At 47.9% G+C, this 18,582-nt stretch overlaps 1 protein-coding gene across 24 annotated transcripts in view; it reads left to right on the forward strand.

Moving 5' to 3' along the window:
* The first annotated feature begins 1,723 nt into the window (after positions 1–1,723).
* Positions 1,724–18,582, forward strand: part of CADPS (calcium dependent secretion activator) — a 2,044,505-nt gene continuing 2,027,646 nt past the window's right edge. For 9 of the 24 annotated variants that reach the window (XM_069643720.1, XM_069643722.1, XM_069643725.1 and 6 more), the window contains exon 1: positions 1,726–2,827. In XM_069643720.1, the coding sequence (XP_069499821.1) occupies positions 2,459–2,827 (369 nt within the window). In that variant the 5' untranslated portion in view covers positions 1,726–2,458. Of the gene's footprint in view, positions 2,828–18,582 lie in introns of all 24 variants that reach the window. The other 15 variants (XM_069643732.1, XM_069643739.1, XM_069643735.1 and 12 more) reach the window with 4 other exon arrangements.

Genomic DNA, 18,582 nt, shown 5'->3' on the forward strand with positions numbered 1-18,582 from the left:
GAGCTGTGGAGCTCACAAATGTGGTCTCCAAGCACGTGATCCGGCCGAGCTGATGAGGAGCCAAGATTTGGTGGCTGGGAAGAGCCGGCCAGACAATGGTTGCAACAACTTAGTTGCACTCAAGCTACAGTTCTGTGCTTGAAACGGGGCATGCACACTGCAAGGATAGTCCACACACGGTTATGGCACTGGCACATAGTTACACCTCACAAACACATAGTTGCACATGCACCATGAACAGGTGTCTTGCGGGCTGGCAAATGAGTTTGTCCCAGGCGTGGGGGCCCGCAGTTCAACCAATCAAAATCCATGGCCGTAGGGGTGGGTAGCTGGGTTCACTGACCAATCATGGGGTCCGCACACTGTAACAATTAGTTAGTAGCAATTTTTGGGGATAGTCCCAGCCTGACACCTGATGTGGCCCGGTCCAATGAACTAACCTCTATACAGGCTTCTCTAGGAGAACTACCACTCGGCAACCTATCCAGAGTGGAGTTAGGTTTTTGGAGAAGGGCCTGGAATGTGACGTAGGTTGTGATGCCATTTGCTATCAAAACTAGGCTGCCAGCCAGGATTTGCTGAGAGGTGCCCGGAATTGCTGCCGTGCATGTGATCCCTGTGGTTTGGTGACTGTAATAAACCTCAGTTATACCTTGCTACTTGTCTGGACCTTATGTTCTTTTGGGCTGGGAAGGAGTTAAGCCTTCCATGAGTTCTGCACCCATGGATTTGTAGCAAGACGCTCTTCCTGCCTGGGAGTTCACCCTAATACTGCAAATGCATCTATGCTCAGAAGTATTGCCCCAGATAAATAAAACGTCTAAACCTACTGCTAAAATGCCTCTGTCGAAAGGTAATGAATGAATTACCCCAAGGAATGAATTACACCAGCAGGAGAACAGCCCTGAAAGCTGTAATGCTACAAAGCAGCCATCTCTTGTGAATGGTCCATCTGCTCATTCCAACCCTATCCATTGACCCTCCCCCAACCCTACACTACCACTGTACGCAATTTTCTCACCTCCCGAGCTAGAGTTATTAGGGATATAATCTCTACAAATGAACATAAGGTGAAAGGTAGTTTAAAATAGCCTCATTTGACAACCATGTTTACTGAGTGTAGATGTGCATTGTTTTAGAAGCATGGGGCTGGGAAGGACACAGGTAACACTGTGAATGTCATGAAAAGAGTATCCATTCAATCAGGGGGTGCTTGAATCTGTTATGTAAGGCTCAGACAAAAATCTGAATAGGGCGAATGTTCTACAATGATGGAGCAGCAAGTAAACCTATGCCACAGCCTTACACAAATCTGAAAGCCATCCTAAATACATGTTTTAGCCAAGTTGTTTGCAACTTTGAAAACGAAACGTCTTTATTTTTTCTGGGACCTCCGTAAATGAAATAAAAAGATGTGGCTGTTACACTGCGTTTAACATTTTAACATAAATCCATTGGAAAATGTGTATTGAGGATTTTCATAGACATTATTTTCCGGATTTCCATTTTTTACAGCATATTATGACACAATGGCTGATACGGTGACATAACATACAGTTGCATGTACAGCAAGCTTTAAAAAGTGCACCTATCGGTCAGAACATTAAATAATCCATGTCCTCAACGGTAAAGCTTTGCTTTTGATGTGTGCCGCCGTCGTTTTGTGGGCTCGGCTTCCTTCAGATTTGTTTCCACCTCTGGTAGGGCTTCTTTCAGCAGATGGGGCAGGAGCACCGAGGGGGAGGTGTGCAGCCCGGAGTCTGAGTTGTGAGATATTTCAGGAGGTGGGCGGAGTCCCGAGCAGAGCCGAAGCTGCGGGGTTCATCCAGCCCGCGAGGGGGATACACAGCGACCTGCATCCAGCAGCAGCGGCGGCGGCGGCGGCATCACATTCGCTCGGAATCTGATCCCTCCTCTCCCGCAGCATCAGCACCAGCACGGGCTGCTGCTCCATCCCTGCCCAGCAGTTTGCCCCGGGTGAGCCGCGGGTGCCGCTCCCGGAGCCTTGATTGCGCCCCGCTCCTGCCTAGGCTGCTGATCCATTTATTGCACTGCAGGCTGCTTGATTGATCCCGACTCCTGGGCCATCGCTGCTGCTGCCGCCGCTGTTCATTTCCTGCACAGGAGGTCACAGGACCTGCTTTGATTTGTGTCCATTGTACCTCATTCATTTCCTTCACAGGACAGTGTCTTTTCCCCGCCCCGTATATTTCCCTGCCACTGTATCACCTCTGGTGCTGAAGGGACAGTGTCCCTCCCGATCCATCCCTGCTGCACCTGGGCCGGAGCTGCCTCCCTACATTATTTGCAGCCGTTCCCCGATTACCGAGGGCCCGTCTGTGCAGTGCAGCCCGACCTTCCCGTGCCCTGCCTGCCCTGTAATCCCCCCTTAGCTCGGGCTGCAGCTGCTGCCACCACAGTACCTCTCTCCCTGCCCGGCAGACCGGGAGCCGCAAGTATGTTGGACCCGTCTTCCAGCGAGGAAGAGTCGGAGGAGGTTGTGGAAGAAGAGTGCAAGGAGGTGCTCGCTCCGGCGCAGCGCCTGTCCCCGAGCCGGACTAGCGAAGGCTCTGCCTCCGGAGCGCCCGGGGGTCTGCAGCCGGTGGCCAGCGCCGGCGGGACCGGGGGTCGTGGAGGCGGCAGCGTTCGGCCCTCCAGCCCCAGTCCGTCCGTGGTGAGCGAGAAGGAGAAGGAGGAATTGGAGCGGCTGCAGCGGGAGGAGGAAGAGCGGAAGAGGAAGCTGCAGCTTTATGTCTTCGTTATGCGCTGCATCGCCTACCCGTTTAACGCCAAGCAGCCCACCGACATGGCCCGCAGGCAGCAGAAGGTAGGAACCAGAAGGGAGAGAACAATGGGAGGCTAGTGCTGAGTGGACAGCGACCTGAGTGCCCGGGAAGCCGGGTGCACGTGCTGATGGGGTACCGAGGTTGCAGCAAGTGGGATATTGAAGAGGTACCTGTCAGTGGGGCGCACCGTGCAGGGGCACCTAATCCAGGGGAGATGGGGGTTTAAAGGAGCGACAACTGGCGAGATTATTGCATTTTTCTGGCAACATCGGTGAGAGAAGACTTGTCTTGGGAACGATATTTCAAATTACCCATCTTCCAGTGGAGAGAAATGCAAGACAATGATGTAGCTAGGCAGGTCAACGCACCTGCTTTATACATGGCCCTGCTGCTTCGAGTTGGCATGTTCAAAGTCTCAGAAATGGACTCTACATTGTTAGATCCTTCTGAAGTTATACACACAAAAACCAAAACAATATCAGAACGTTTGTTCACGGTAGAATTGGTGAAAAGATGCAATCCAATATGCTTTGTATTCTTATAAAGTGGCCTGTATTATGAGGCGCACCTTCCAGACGTCAAGTCTGCGGAGTTAAATAGGGCCATTGTGTTAAGTGTGATGAGAGAAGACCGAGGCACACGAGCTCAGAGGGGAGCAGATGTTAGGTAAGGGAAAGGGCTTGTAAGGTACAATTCCGGGGTTTACGGGAGTGGTCTTGCCTGCACATGCAATGTAGGACTGAACCAACTAACCCAGCGAAGGAGATGGTATGGGGCAGGACCGCAAGGATAGAGAGAGGGCAGATCTGGACAGACGGTTATACAAGCGTGCAGATACTGGGAAGTGTGGACACTACCCAACTGGGGTCACAGAGGAGAGAGTACACATGTGGTGGTCAGGCCTAGTGCCCAGCGCACTCCAGTTGAGTGCCAAGGGCTCAGGGTCCTTGTCTGGGAGATAGGATCTGGGGTGGGTAGACAGAGCATGTGGGTAGGTCAAAATCACACGTTCCTCCTGAAAGATGGGTAGAAAGGAATGTTGGGCTCATTTAGCTAACCTGACGGTCTAGAAACTTTCCCGGGCATTAGGAATGAGAGGGCGGCCCTGTACATCCTTAATAAGTGACGAGCCTCGCAGGGCCACCTGAAAGGTGCCAGTGGGGGGAGTGCATCGTTTGTAAGAACTTTCCCAGCCCCTTGATCCACCAGCGGCCTTGCATTGTCACACCTGATAGGCCAGACGCGTTATGGACAAGGCCTTTATTAAAACCTGCCAGCCCATCACGCTGTAGTCAGTGGTTGCAGTAACTAACGTCCTCTGCTGACTGACCTTTTCACAAAGGTGGGCTAGCTGGGCAGAGGACATTCATAAGTCTGCCCTTAATGCTCGGGGGGGAGGGGGAAGTTCAATGTCCACCACAGGAGTCCTCCGTGCAAGAGCCTTCATAGATGAGCGGCAGTGATCAAAGTGGGCGGGAGCGGTCGGGAGTGGTGTTCACTACTTTTATTTTTTTCTGTTTACCATTCCTCTACTTTTTACAACCATATTCACCATTCTATATAGAGGATTTGTCCATTCGTGTCCCTTTGCAAGTGTAAAGTTATAATAGGAGCCTTAGTTACTAGTCACCTTGTCACATATTGCACTTTGCTTCCACCTACCCTCTCCTCTGCCGAGACCACAGTTCCACTACTTTTTCCGGTACACTTCTACCACTGATGAGCGGTTGCATTGTATCCGCAGCCTGCTAGCCAGTGGCATCACAGGTGACCGACTTGATTTTGATTATTGCGGCTAACTTAATTTTAGCTTCACGTATAAATGTATAGGGAGGTGGTGCACCTATGTTCACTGGGAGCAGTGCACTTGGTATAGGAAGAAAGGTTGCAAATCAACAGTAATAGCACATCCTAATCTTCGCTGGAACCTGCTCCCTCTGTCTCTTCGCTCCATTACTTCTTACCCTCTGTTCCGTTCCTCTCTAAAAACTCACCTGCTTCAGTCTCTGATTGATTGCAGTATTTGAACACTGTTTTGCATTGCTGATTTTAATGTACTCTTGATCGTCTTATGTAAAGTGCTTTGGTCAAAGGCACTATATAAAGCACAATAAAAATACAAAAAAAAAACTAATCTAGTGCCAAGATGCCTTCGGGCATATGTTACGCTTTACAAATGCTATCAAGATAAGAGTACACTGTCACATAACATGGCACACGACATGACATTAAACAGTTAATAATAGGCATTTAATCTTGTTCACAGAAATTCCTTAAAACAAACCATTTTACATGACAGGGTCTGTAGACAGGGGAGGCGGACACAAAAGATCAACGCTGTAGAAGGTAGCCATGAAGTCCACCTACTGCAAGGTCGGTTTTATGCCCCCCCAATATATTATTTCAGTGGGTTTCCTCACAGCCCCGCACCTGCTGCCCCACCATTTATGTTCTGCCACCTCTAGTGGTCATATGTCGCTATGCCGTGATGTGGCCTTTGGCGCGTCTGACTTTCGGCGAAGCGGCCTACAGACTGCACAGCTACACTGGTGCCATCCGACATCCATAACACGTTTTTAAACAGTTTGGGGTACTAAAGAGGATATTTCAGACCTTGGCTCCCTCCTTTCTTGGCAGCATGCGCAGGTGACATATATGCCATTCTTGCCACATCACTGAGCACATCTATCTCGTTTGCTGATACAGCTAGGGCAGTTTGGATGAACACGGCAAACAATCTTTTTCTCCACCTTCCACATCAGGCAGATAATTTTTGACCTTTTTAGTTTGAGTTATTGGGTGGCGCTTTAGCACCACTTATAAGCCAAAACGATTGCAGTAGAGTGCAGATAGGGAAAAATAGCATGTAAGGACTTGTCAAAGCTTGTAGGTGTTGTTTGGTTATTTGCCCTCCCATTCACAGCCCATGCCATGTTAATCAGTATGGCCATTCCCAACCAGTTTCTGTCTATCCCCACCCAAAACACCTCTTCATGGGAACTCTTTGAGCTCACTTTATTCAAGCCTTAGCATCAAACTTTGCACTCAAAGTGCCTGCCTGTCTTTCCTCAAAGCAGTCTTCTCGGAATGGACTTCATTAGAGCTGTAAACATGCTACTGCGTAATACAAATGTCCTGGTAAAAACAAGCTTTGCCAAAGCCAACAGTTTGGACTTGTGTGTACATTTTAAGCATTTACCAGGCGCTGCTATTAGAGCCCTCTTACTCGTACCATTTTGCACCTGCTGCCATAAATAGCCGGCTAATAACACCACATCAGTGCCTAGCAAGTACCTTCCCCATGCCTACAGAAAACCCAAATAGTTGGCATTGCCAAAGCTTGATATGTTTGTAGTTGGGCCACAGTCCACCCCAGGTTCTTTTCATCCAAAGCTATTGAGGACAAGGATTATCCTCGCTGCTCTTTCTGTGCACGGTGTAGCTATATCGCAGTGCTTCCAGCCAGAGACCCCCTTTCTATAGCACAGCAGCCCCCGCCAACCAGATTCTCATGAGAGCGGCATGACTCCTACCTGCACACAACATGGCCTTCCATCAGAACGTAGGGTGGTGGCCCTGTCCCAGAAAGACTTAGAAACCGCATCCAGCACCTATGCAGTCCTAATTGACGAGGTAAGTCTTGCCTGTGCATGTCTGAGGCCGTACAGTGGTTTTGATAAACACATAAAATATGCCTGGCATGAAGAACTTGGTGGTCAGTGGCACTGGCTTTAGGGAAGACATTAGAGGTCAATCTTCTGCATTGAGATCCATATTGATAGTTGGTTCGTTGCTCAGTGCCATGTTGGCATGCATGTGTGACCACCCGTCATTCTTAAAGCTTCTCCATCATGTATTTGGAGAATGATTTTTGTTGATATTCTAAAAAAAAATTTAAAAAGTGACTGCTTTTTTTACTGGAATTGATTAAAAAAAATATTCACCTGAAACATTAGAGTAATCTTTGTACACACAGTTGTAATTTGAGTGGCAAATTTGGTGAATTAGGTGTAAGAAGCGCCCAAAGATGTAGTGATGGGTGGTCCCTCATGCTTTGCGCCCTGTGCCATATAGATGAAGCAGGCAGGCGTTATGCTATGACTGCTGATGGTGCCAGAGAACCAAAGCTGTCATTGCCGTGCCCTTCAGACTCCAACGCGAGGGCAGATGGGTGGCTTGGCGTGTTCTGCGCTGCATTGTTGAGATGTGATAGGCTATTTGACGCGGACTCATTTCGCGCAAGGGACGGAGGCATGTGGGACAGTCCAAGGTTGGAAGACGTTGGCCAGGCCCAAAACGACCTAGATTCAGGCACACTCTGTCAGCCTCGACCGTAGATCAAAGCTGTTTTCCTCGCGTTTGAAGGCTCGCCGTCCATTGTGTTCAAAATTGTAATATTTGCCAAGAGCACAGCCTATGATGGAATCGAAAGGTGGTGTCCGTGCTGGTTTAAAAGCAATTTATAACCCAACAATGAGCGCTGGCAATCACACCTGGAGTGTGTATTTTTTGCGGTCGCGTTCCCCCCCAAACCCTCCTCATTTGCATTGCTTTTCATGTCATTGTGAGGCTCTGGTCGAAACAACACAGCCGCAAATTGTGGCTCTGCACAAAGGCTTTGAAATGACACACGTGGACACCTGGGCAGCATTATCATACTGCAGAAGGGGGCCCAGCATTTTCAGGTGTCTGCTAACAGGCAGGCCTAAAAGCAGACCCCCTCCATTGCCCTTTGAAATGTTCGAGTAAATGAACACCTGCATTCTCAATGCACATTGCCACGGGTGGGCGGCCGCTCGCTCGCTCGCTCGCTCTTCGTGGCAGTAATGCAGCACGTGCATTGCGAGTGTCCCCGCGCCTGCAGCAAGGACCTGGGCAGATCAGCAGCCGTATTGACAATGGTGGATACGTTCCTGCGGCCCTGCCGCACGGCACAGCGCAGCTATGGCGGCCCATGCGAGCATGCTCCCCGCTGATGGCGAACCCCGCAACGAAGGCAATTCATTCAAATGTCACGTCCATAAAAGTGTCTGTATTCATGACATTATTAGTCAGCTGAATTATGACTGTGCTCTACTACACCAGCTACTAACTCGCCCCTCATTTCCCTGTTTCACTGAGTTGCACCGATTCGCATTGCAATGCACCTAGATTTTAGGCCACGTGTGATAGATAACACGGGATATTATCAGTGTCTACGATTAACACACCTGGTATCAACCGAGTCCCACCACTGTGTGGTCCAGGGGTGAATGAATTCCCAAATTCTATCCAATCTGGGAAAAAGGGCAGACGGGCAGCCTACAACCGGACCAGGGCGCCGATATAACGCGGTAGCGGGGAGCAGGTTGCAGGTGCCTTTCCGTACCGACAGGCTGGAGGTGGCACCCTGGCGTGTGCGAGACAAGGTCAAGAGCAAAGTATGGCGGCAGATCCGGTCCCGGCTCTGGCTCATTCCACTGGGAGCAGAGGGCTAACACACGCCAAACATAATGTGGACGCATCTCAAGGGAAGGCATTCTATCTCGAGAACAATGCCAGATGTGAAGTATGACTAATATGCCATGTAAAGCAACACAACGAAACCAGGTTATCCAGAATGTGCCCGCGAGATTGTTCTTGTGATGTTATTTAGTGTGTCTTCATGTTTGATGTGCATGGTATTTGTAGACGAGAGACCCTTGCTCAGAGCGTTTTCCAATGGGAGTGTGCCAGTTTACACATCTTCTGTTTATTCTGTGCGTGCACATATCCCTTAGCTTCTGTTCTCGCGAGTGCACTCACACTGTGTGTGTGGAACCGGCGCGTGCTGTAAAACCTGCCTGGCAATTTGCGAAGGCGTGCAGGCGCGTGTCATCTCTGCCTTTTCGTGGATCTGTATGTGTCCTGAAATCAGCACAGTGGGGCCTGCGAACGTGTCAGACGGCAGCACGAGTGCTGTACTTCACGGCTGCCGCTAACGGCAAGTGGCCTTGACTTGCAGCTAAGGTGACTGCAGCAATGTCAGGCAAGGAGACTGAGGCCGAGTGCCCTAGAAAGAGGCTGCCACGTGCAGGCAAGGGTTCCACCAAGGATGTCCATAGCCTGAGGAGAATCGGAGGAGTGGCCCCATTCTGTGCCAGCATATGCACAGTAATCTGCTTGCATTGGCATGTTATTTCAATATCACCTAAACCTTTTGGATTTTCTGTGCTACGAATGCAATGAAAAACATTGTTCGTTTACACAATGTGTGCTATTGAGGCTATACGTGAAGTTAGAATCTGTATACTTGGAAGTTGTACTTGAGAGCCACGTAAAATGTATACTCCGCAATTTCAGATACGGTGGCTGTTTCGATACCTTTTACTACAGGGCAGTGTGGCACACGTTAAGCACGTTTCCAAATCCATCATTATTCGCCTCTCTGTCTGACAAAGAGATTTCCAATCTTTTCATTCGTTCTCTGCTGAGTTGGCATGAATCTTTTTCAGCGACTTCAGCACTTGAGAGCGGAAGGGCGGACAGGCCCCTGGAGTGGCAGCAGGAGTCCCTGGTTTGCGACGCGCCATGGGTTGGCAGCTGGGGGTACACAGGTCAAGGGCGAGAATGGCAGCGCCTGCGAAATGGGGCGTTGCACTTGTCTAAGGACCACTTCGGCTGACCCCGATCTATTTACCCAAAACATTAGTAAAAGAGAGAGTTTTTCGTGTATCGTATTTTGAAGTCCTCTTTTGGGAAAATGGTTGTGGTTATTAAAAATAATCTATTGCCAGTGATAGGTTATGTATGTCTACTTGACATAAACTGGGCTGAGAACAATCATTTCCAACTAAACACAATCCTTTCTTAGCTGGCCAGAAGTTTCTCTTTTCAACCTCTACTTTCTTTGTTGTTCTTTTCTTATGTGTCATCCTATTGAGGTTAACCCACTCCATGGTCTCTGACCCGTGGGGTGCGTGCTCCATCAGTACCCTATGTGCGCTCTCAACCTTCTGTGTATTCCCTCACTCCGCCATGACGGGTGCTCACCTTTTCAATCAATCAATCAATTGTAAGAGGATTCAATTCAACACTACAGCTAAGTCAATGCCTAGTCTGGGATACTGAATGGAAACCCTTATTGATATATCTTTGTGTCCAGTTCATGAGTTCTGGATGACTACCCCTATATAACACCCCTCTCTTGGAATCCCCCTGACCCCACTGAGCCAAGAAGTAGTTCTGTTTTGCAAGTTTAAAAGGTTTATTTGAGAATTTAAACAATATATATATCACACTTTATAATAAATTAATAATTGAATATCACACTTGATCTGAGCAGTAATCAATAATGGATATTCTGGCACTAGCACACTTCTTTATAATCAATGATGGGTGGGTATAGGATGGATAAGATAGCAACAATACTTTTATGCTTTCAAATAGATGCAATGTGGAATGAAAATGCAGTACAGAAAATAACTTGATAGGATTTCAGCAAAAGACAATGTAATCACTTTCTTGGACAATTCACCCCCCCTTTATGCAATGTAAGGAGATGAAGATGAGAGCACACAGTTCTTAGGAATGCAACCAAACGCTACCTTTCAGTTTTCAGGCAGCATCAGGAAGTGACTATTAGCACCTAAAACCCGCGGAGCGGAGCGGAGTTGTGAGCTGAGTTGGAGCAGTCTGCTGCAGTCCTGTGTTCTGACCACATCGTTGTTTGCAGGAAGTGACTATTAGCACCTAAAACCCGCGGAGCGGAGTGGAGTTGTGAGCTGAGTTGGAGCAGTCTGCTGCAGTCCGCTGCTTACGCGGAGCCGCAGCAGGATGGACCCTGATGTGAGACCGCGCCAAGCTACTCCTACGTGGCTGTCCCCTCTGGGGAAAAAACAAAGAACAAAGTCCGATTCGACCGCAAAATCGACAAGTGAAGGTGCCAGACAAAAGTGCTTTGGGCAGGTCTTACAACCGTCAGCAGCCCGAGTGCATCTGCCTTCGGAGGGAGAGGGAAAGGTGAGTGATTCTGTCTCCGTTAACCCTCACACTCCACCTGTTTCCATGACCGAAATCTCTGATCTTTGTGCTCCCAATTCTTGGCCGGAGAGGCCACAGCATGGGTCCAGCGAGCATAGTGCCATGACCACACCTGGGGGTCGTTCAAACGGGGTCTCACCCCCCCTGGGAAAACTTAAGACACCCGAGAAAACACAAGCTGACCAAGATGCAGACAAAGAGGTCGACGCGGTCGCATCTACTCCCTCCATACCTTCTGAGTCTGAGCCCCCCGCACAGTCCTCAGGGAGACTAAATCTCCCGGACCCAAAGCTCCTTATCTCCGTCGTGAGTTCGGAGTCTGCCGTGAGGCCGGTGGACGCCGCCGAAGAGTGTCTGCAGTTCGCCAGAGATGTGAGGGCAAACGGGGAAAACATGACGGGAGAAAAGGCCCCGCACGCAATCGAGACCCATGGTGTGGTGGGGCAAAGGGATACAACCCACCCGAAGGAGGTGACAATGGACCACGAAAGGGGAAACCACCGGGCGAGCACCAGAGAACCAACCCAAGCCAGTGAACCAAGCCAAACCCCGGGGGTCCCCCCTCATGCAAACACAAGTCGGCTGATCGCCGTTAAAAATCCAGAAAAAGGAGAAAGAGCTAGGGGGGAAAATCAAAATCCCCCGCTCAGCACTCCGCAAAAGGAAGGCCCACTCGGCAGACCCAAGGCTACTCAGGTAATGGCAATGATTCATACAAACCCTAGTGGATTGTCCCCCATCTTAAAACAAGCTAAAAAAGCAATCAAAAGGTCTAAAAGACGATCAAAAGAACGCAAGCGCCTCTTGGAGACGAGCAGCAGCGAAACGGATTCAGACCTAAACATGGACTTAACCAGGGATCAAGAATCTCAGCTGGGATCTGACGAGGGGTCGGATGTGGCAGTGATAGAAGTGGACTCTGACACTGAAACTGCCGAATTGTCGGTCCCGATAAAGAAACCGAAGAACTCGAACTCGAACGCAGAAAACCTGGAAAAGGGGGGAACTATAAGTCCAACTAACCATACCCTCTTAAATCTAGGAAGAAAGAGGATACTGCAAGACACCAAAAAACTGCCTACAAAAGAGCAAAGTCCGTCTCAGAGACGATAGACCTAAAGGGTAAAAAAGAAAGATCCAAAAGAGAGGCTCACTCAAAGGGGCTCCCCAACCCCTTAAACCAAAACTCTTTAAAAGCCTTCTTTACACGCCACCAAAAAGGAAAAAGTCAAACAGAAGATGAAGTATCGGACGCTGATATGCTGGAAGCTGTAGGGGACTTCCCACAAGCCGCTAATTTGCGCAAACCTGACCTGCATCTAAATCACATCCAGAGTCAGAAGCATCTAAATGAAAAAGCAAAAGCCCAAAACCCAAAAGATAGGGCAAAGTCACTAAAAATCGATACAACAGAAGAGAGAATGAACAAAGACGAGAGGGGAAACCTGATGGAGCCACCACTTAGTCACCCCACTTTACCTCGAAAGAAACCTGATCAAGAGATGACAAGCCTTACAGAAGACCCTAGTACGGGTATAGAGGAAAGTAAGGAACCAGAAAAGCAAAATACCAACGACCCAATCCCTGGGAAAAATCAAGAAGTTGACAGGGAGCAGCGGGTGGCCTGGACTCGACCACACTTGACGCTGGTTCCTCCAACCAAACAAGCCCCAGAGATAAGGGACTCGTCCAAAACCCTCTGGGACCAGGTTCTAGCGAACAAAGGGCGAAGAAACCCAACCATGTTAATCAATAATGGCCACAGTCCAAGCCGAGACTCCCTGTACAGTGACCTCCCGGCAATTACACGAAGAAAAGAACAAATCTTGGCATCTCCGAAAAAGAGACGCTTAAGTGATATAGCGGCAGCAATGCAAAAGGAGTCGCCGAGCAAAAAGCCTGACATGATTGCGATCATGTCCGCTATGACGATCGTGCTGGCCCCATTTTGCAAACTATATGAGGCGATAAAAGAAGAGGTGAAAGACAACACCGCTATTCTATCTAACTTGATGACCAAAATGTCCAACGTCGAAAGCTTTATCTCAGTCATAGAAAACCGTGCCACCTCTCTTCATTGCAACTGCGAAAGTAAAATCATTAGACTTGAGATAAAGATAGAAATTATGGAACAAATAAACAACGAGCTGAGGGCTCAAATAAACAGCCAAAAACCACAACCCCAGGTATCACAGCCATACCAGAAGGGCACAAGAAACTCCATAACAACGCTGTTTCAGTGGAAAGAGTTACCCATCACAAACAATAACGTAGTCAAAAGGCCTGACGAAATCCAATACCAGACAGTGGATCTAAGTAGCCCACCCAAAGAGGCAAGCCTGCCCAGAGCCCTAACAAACATCACAAAAGACAGGGCAAAGCCGCAAGAAAGGGAAATCTGTAATACTCAATATAGATCGGCAAATGAGGCGTCCTCTCCCAAATCACCGCAAACGGCAGATGAATTTATGGCAAACTCTGACCTAATAAACATGTCGGTCTACGAGGAAAACGAGCAAACTGAGAAAAGCAGAGACACAGAGCAGATCGGGCAAACTGCAGGAGTAGACATACACCCCAGGTCCAAAATGGAGACAACAGAAGGGCGGAAAAGGAAAATGGAAGTAAAGACGTCACAGCGACACCGCAGCAAAATCGGGTTGTCCGAGAGACCTCAGACATCGCCAGACAAGGCAAGCATCAAGCCCAAAACACGCAGAGAAAAAAACAGCCCACTGAAACAAAGAGCCCAAAGAGGCGTAAGGGGTGACTAAAAAACAAACAAAGACGAGCTAAGAGTGTTCAAGCTAGAGCAAAGAAAGCCAGAGAGCGGCCACCTTATTTTGAATAGATCCACGGTTATGAAGATTATGAAGAAAACAACAACTCTAAACAAAATCCGACCGGAAGAAGTGGTGTTAGTGGAACCATACCACAGGGAGAAAAGGGCTAAATCCTACGTCCACATCAAAGCAATAGGTATAGAGCGGATTGACCAAGTGGCATATGAGGAACTAAAGTCGTTGGGCTTCACTTTGACAGAGATAACAAAATCAAGGGAGTCAGCTTCCCCGAGTGAGAAAAAGGCAGATACCGTCGCTATATCAACACACTATAAATCAAGGACGGAAGAGCTGTACCGCCAAACTCGAAGGCAAGAGGCAGCCAAGAATGACGGACGCCGAAGGGCCTATCACGACCATCGTTGGGATAAGGTTTCAAAGAATACCACAAGAAAGAGATACCACGACTCTCCTGCCGAAACTCGGCAGTGCTACAGAAGAGAACAGCGGGACAGGGTGTATAGTCGTGTAGAGGGTAGCCCGCCACGTGGAAGAAAGATGGAGCAACGGAACGAGGTAGACATCGAGCCAAGGAGGAGAGACAAAAAAAGCAGCCCACAAGAGCTCAGAGACGTTGCTAAAGCTGCTAATCAAGAACTAGGCCCCTGGAAATGGTTCAGCCAAAAATGGAACAAAAACAGAAAATAGCAATGACCAGGGCCGTTCAGCGTTGGCGATTCAAACTATGCAGCGACGAGGAGCGGCCAGAAAAGGAGGCCTTCACATTGTGCTCGTGGAACACAAGAGGACACGCCCACCTGACGAAGGTCGACGAGACAAACCTGGGGATTTATGACATGATCTGTCTCCAAGAGTCATGGCTGATGGCCAAACCGGCTTTGGACGGCTAAACAGTCGAAATCTCAGCAGCAGTAAGAGGCTTACTAGGCAGACCATCGTCTGGCCTCTTGGTGGCGATTAATTCTGGCCAAGGCCTATCGGCTCCAATCAAATGGAAGGAGGCATAGGAAGTACTGGTGGTGCTGACTTCATGGCAAAAGACAAGTAACAGAAGTGAAACCAGGCAAATAAGAACTGTAGCAATTGTCAACTGCTACTGGAACCCTCAACGGATGTCCACGAAAATATTCTGTAACAACATGAGAAGCACTATCGACAAACTGTATGAGAACTTTGACCTGATTGATATTATAATATGCGGCGACTTCAACGCAAAATGCTTTGACCCAAGGCCCCTCGGTTCGGCAAGTGAAAAAGTAACCAGGTTAAAAGAAGCAGCTTTCGAGCGAGGTAAAGCCTGGGTACAAGTCATCAAAGCAAGAAATATCCAAGACGTCGCCAATCTTTTTCCTTCATAGGTAAATCTCCCTACATGGGAACGAAATTCGGTAAACGCAACCCTCGACTACATCTTTATCTCAGACGGTCTCATAGCAGACCTCACCAGCTTCACAGTCATAAAAACTGAACACAGTGACCATAACCTACTCACCTGTGTATGGCAAGGCAGTAGACAACAAAAAGAAACTTATGGTACGGCGCTTGACCTAAACCCCCAAAGAACAAGGCTGAAGATAAGCGAAGTGGACGTCGCCAGAATCAAGCAAGGTTGGGTCGAAAATGTACACAAAATGCAGGAGTTAAACCGGATGGAACGGCCTAACTATCTGCCTTTGGTATTGGCCTACGAGATGAAGGCTAAAAATTCCTCCAAGCCACCGGGGGCTGAAAGACATGCCTTTAACAAAGCCCTGGTAGACAAAAGAAAAGAGGTTCGCAATCGAAGAAGAATAGCGAAAAAAAACGCTGCTGCCGATTGGGAGATATTGAACGAAGTATCTAAAGGATACAAAAACTGGTTAAGACAGCAGAGAGCTTACCAACTACGACTAGACGCTGAGCTGATGATGTCCAAATTACAGACAAAAAAATCCAGCGATTTTTGGGGCTTCATAAAAGATATGTCAAACGTCCCAGGCTCAGCTCAGACAAACACGGACGCCGAATCAAGCTGGATTACATACCTGACCGCGGAATTTAAGAGTCCAGACAGTAAAGTGTTTCCGGAGATCAAACGGTCAAATTCATCTTGGGTTGATGTATCTGATTCCAGCGACATAGAAGCATCAGTCAACAAACATAAAACATCAAGAGCCCCAGGTCCCGATGGCCTCACGAATATGGACCTCAAGCGGTACCCAAAAAAATGGTCAGAACTGATCAGTGAAATTTTCAAAGAGTGCGGCAGAAAAAAGATGATCCCCAAAACATGGAACAACGCGGTCATTGTCCCGGTGTACAAAAAGGGAGCCCACAACGAGCCCGTCAGCTACAGACCCATTGCTCTCCTTGACATTATAGGTAAGATCTTTGCAACGCATCTATTGGCCCACATCAAATCGTGGGAACAAAACAGCCCGTCGAAAGACTTCCTACAAACAGGCTTCCAAAAAAACGGGAGTACTACGATCAATATCTTAATCCTCAACATTTTGAAAGCCAAGGTAAAGGAAGGGGCGCCCAGGATCTTTCTAGCCTTCGTGGACCTATCGAAGGCCTTCGATAAGATTGATTGTAACAGGTTATGGTCGAAACTCCATCACTGGCACTGCCCGGACGAGGTGCTGGAGCCAATAAAAGCCCTCCACGAGAAGACGAAAATCAGGGTCAAATTGAATCACCAAGGGACTCTATCTGAAGAGATTGAAGTTCATAGAGGCGTAAAACAGGGTTGTCCATTGGCCCCCGCCCTATTCAAAGCATTTTTGGGAGATTACGGCCAGACGGAAAGTAAAATCAGGTCATTCCCCCCTAAAATAGGGAATACAGAGATCCCGCGATTGCTGTACGCAGACATGTCATACTAATTGACCAAACTCCAGTCGGTCTCCAGCGCAAAATTACAAACCTGGCAAAGTATATCAGCGAAAACAACCTGGAGATCAACGAGTCCAAAACCAAGATTCTGGTCTTTGAAAAAAATAATAAAAGAACTAAACAACACACATGGTTTCTTGAGCACACCGAAATTGAAACTGTTAAAACCTTTAAAAACCTAGGTGTTCTGCTGGACTGTTCTGGAGGAGACTTGGCTTGGCAACTTCAACTATGGGACAAAACCAAACGGCTGACCGCCCAAGTAAGAGCTGTGGACAGAAAATATGGCAAATTTTCACTCACGCCAGCCATAACCTTCTATAAAACAAAGGTGGTCCCGTCAATAGTATACGGCGCCGAGTCATCTCTGTGATTACCTCGGCAGCTATGGTCCAAACTAGAGGGTTACTTGTGGAAAACGGTCCTCGGTTTACCCAAATCCACCGCCATGCCAGCAATTAGGCGAGAACTGGGCCTAGTTTCCCTGGCGTCCATGGTGGACCAAAGCGCGATGAGGCTATTTAGAAAAATCATCATGTCTGACACCCTGCAAATATATGAAATCCTGAGGAAAGAAAAAGAGCAAGGTAAATGTACCGCCTTGACCAACTGGGCGAAGAAAAGGGAAAACGATCTAGCCCAAATAGCCTGCTCCGAACAAGACCTGAAGGAAAATCCAGACCGCATGAAGCGCAAAATGGAAGATTGGGATTGGATCACCACAGTGGAAAAGGCGACTAAAAACAAACTTTTATCCAACCTACCGCCCACGTTTAACAAATTAAAGAAGCCACTAAACTACTGTCTAAAATTCGCTGATAAAAAATTGAGAACCTTACTTCTGAAAGCCAGATTGAACCTACTCCCGACACGGGAAATTATGGCCATTCATGACCCAAAGTCCGTCAAGACTTGCCGCCTCTGCAAAGACCAGACTATGATCGAATCTGTCAAACACCTAGTGATCGACTGCCCTACGACCAGGGAAAACAGAATAGCCTACCTTCGCCCTCTGATCGAGAACGCCTGGATCTTGGAGTCCGACGAGTGGTGGGATAGACTAATCTCAAGAGAGAAAACGAGTTGGGCAGTGGCAATGGCCAAGCTAAATGAACTAGCGATGAAGGAAATAAACTCCCAAGGAACTCCAGTGCATCCACAGCAAACAACAGATTCTCTTTCTTCACCCTTCACCGTAAGTCGCAACGCACGAGAGGTGTCTCCGGAGTAAGCATCCGTTGGAGAATAACCTGCGGTGGCGTTGCGTGAAGCCTTTCCCTCCATAATCGAAGAAAGAGGACAAACTTTCACAACTTTTGATAAAACTCAGTTCCTTAAAAACAGAGTCAATATTTCAATAAAAAAATAAATAAATAATAGAATTCAGTTCAATTCCCCCCCAGCAGCTTATACAACAGATAGGAGTTTTGAAACACAGGCAAAATGCTTTGAATATGGTGACAATGCAGTGAGAAATATGCTGAAAATGGTTTTAATTCCCTTTAGGAGGTTCAGGGTGAGTGAGAGATACTAGGAATGAGTTCAGGCTCACTTTAGCAATGATTCAAGGATGGTTCTTATGATGCAAACGAATTTTAGCAGTTCAGGCAAAAGCAGCTATCTTTTTACAAGTAAAGAAATCGGGCCAAATCGAAAATCGCGGCAAAATTCACGAATGCGTGAATCGTGATTGCGGGAAAAATAGTAGAGTAGGTTCTAGGCTTGTTGGAAAGGTAAGATTCTAGGCTTTCAGAGGAAAGTGAAACCAAGTTCCTAGCCCAAACGGTTCCAGAGATACGGGCGATTAAATAAAGGTAGTTTTTCGGATTTAAAGTAAACTCAGAATGACAGGTGACAGCTTTGCAGCTGCAGAATTGACAAATGACAGTGGTGCAGCTTTAAATATGACAGATGACATGATTTCTAGGAGGCAGTTCTACTTAGGTTAAAATATTTTGGATTAGATTATTTTAACTAAGAGATTGGTTCTGCACAGTTCTACTAGGTACTCACAATATATTTTTGAAATAGGCCTCGCCACGGATCTGGTCAGGTTTTGGACTGGACTCCGGTTCTGATCTCGGCATTTCACAGTGATCTGGGTCAGCTCTCTG

The sequence above is a fragment of the Ambystoma mexicanum genome, chromosome 2p, assembly GCF_040938575.1.
Source record: "Ambystoma mexicanum isolate Mex_15411 chromosome 2p, UKY_AmexF1_1, whole genome shotgun sequence".
Taxonomy (NCBI): domain Eukaryota; kingdom Metazoa; phylum Chordata; class Amphibia; order Caudata; family Ambystomatidae; genus Ambystoma; species Ambystoma mexicanum.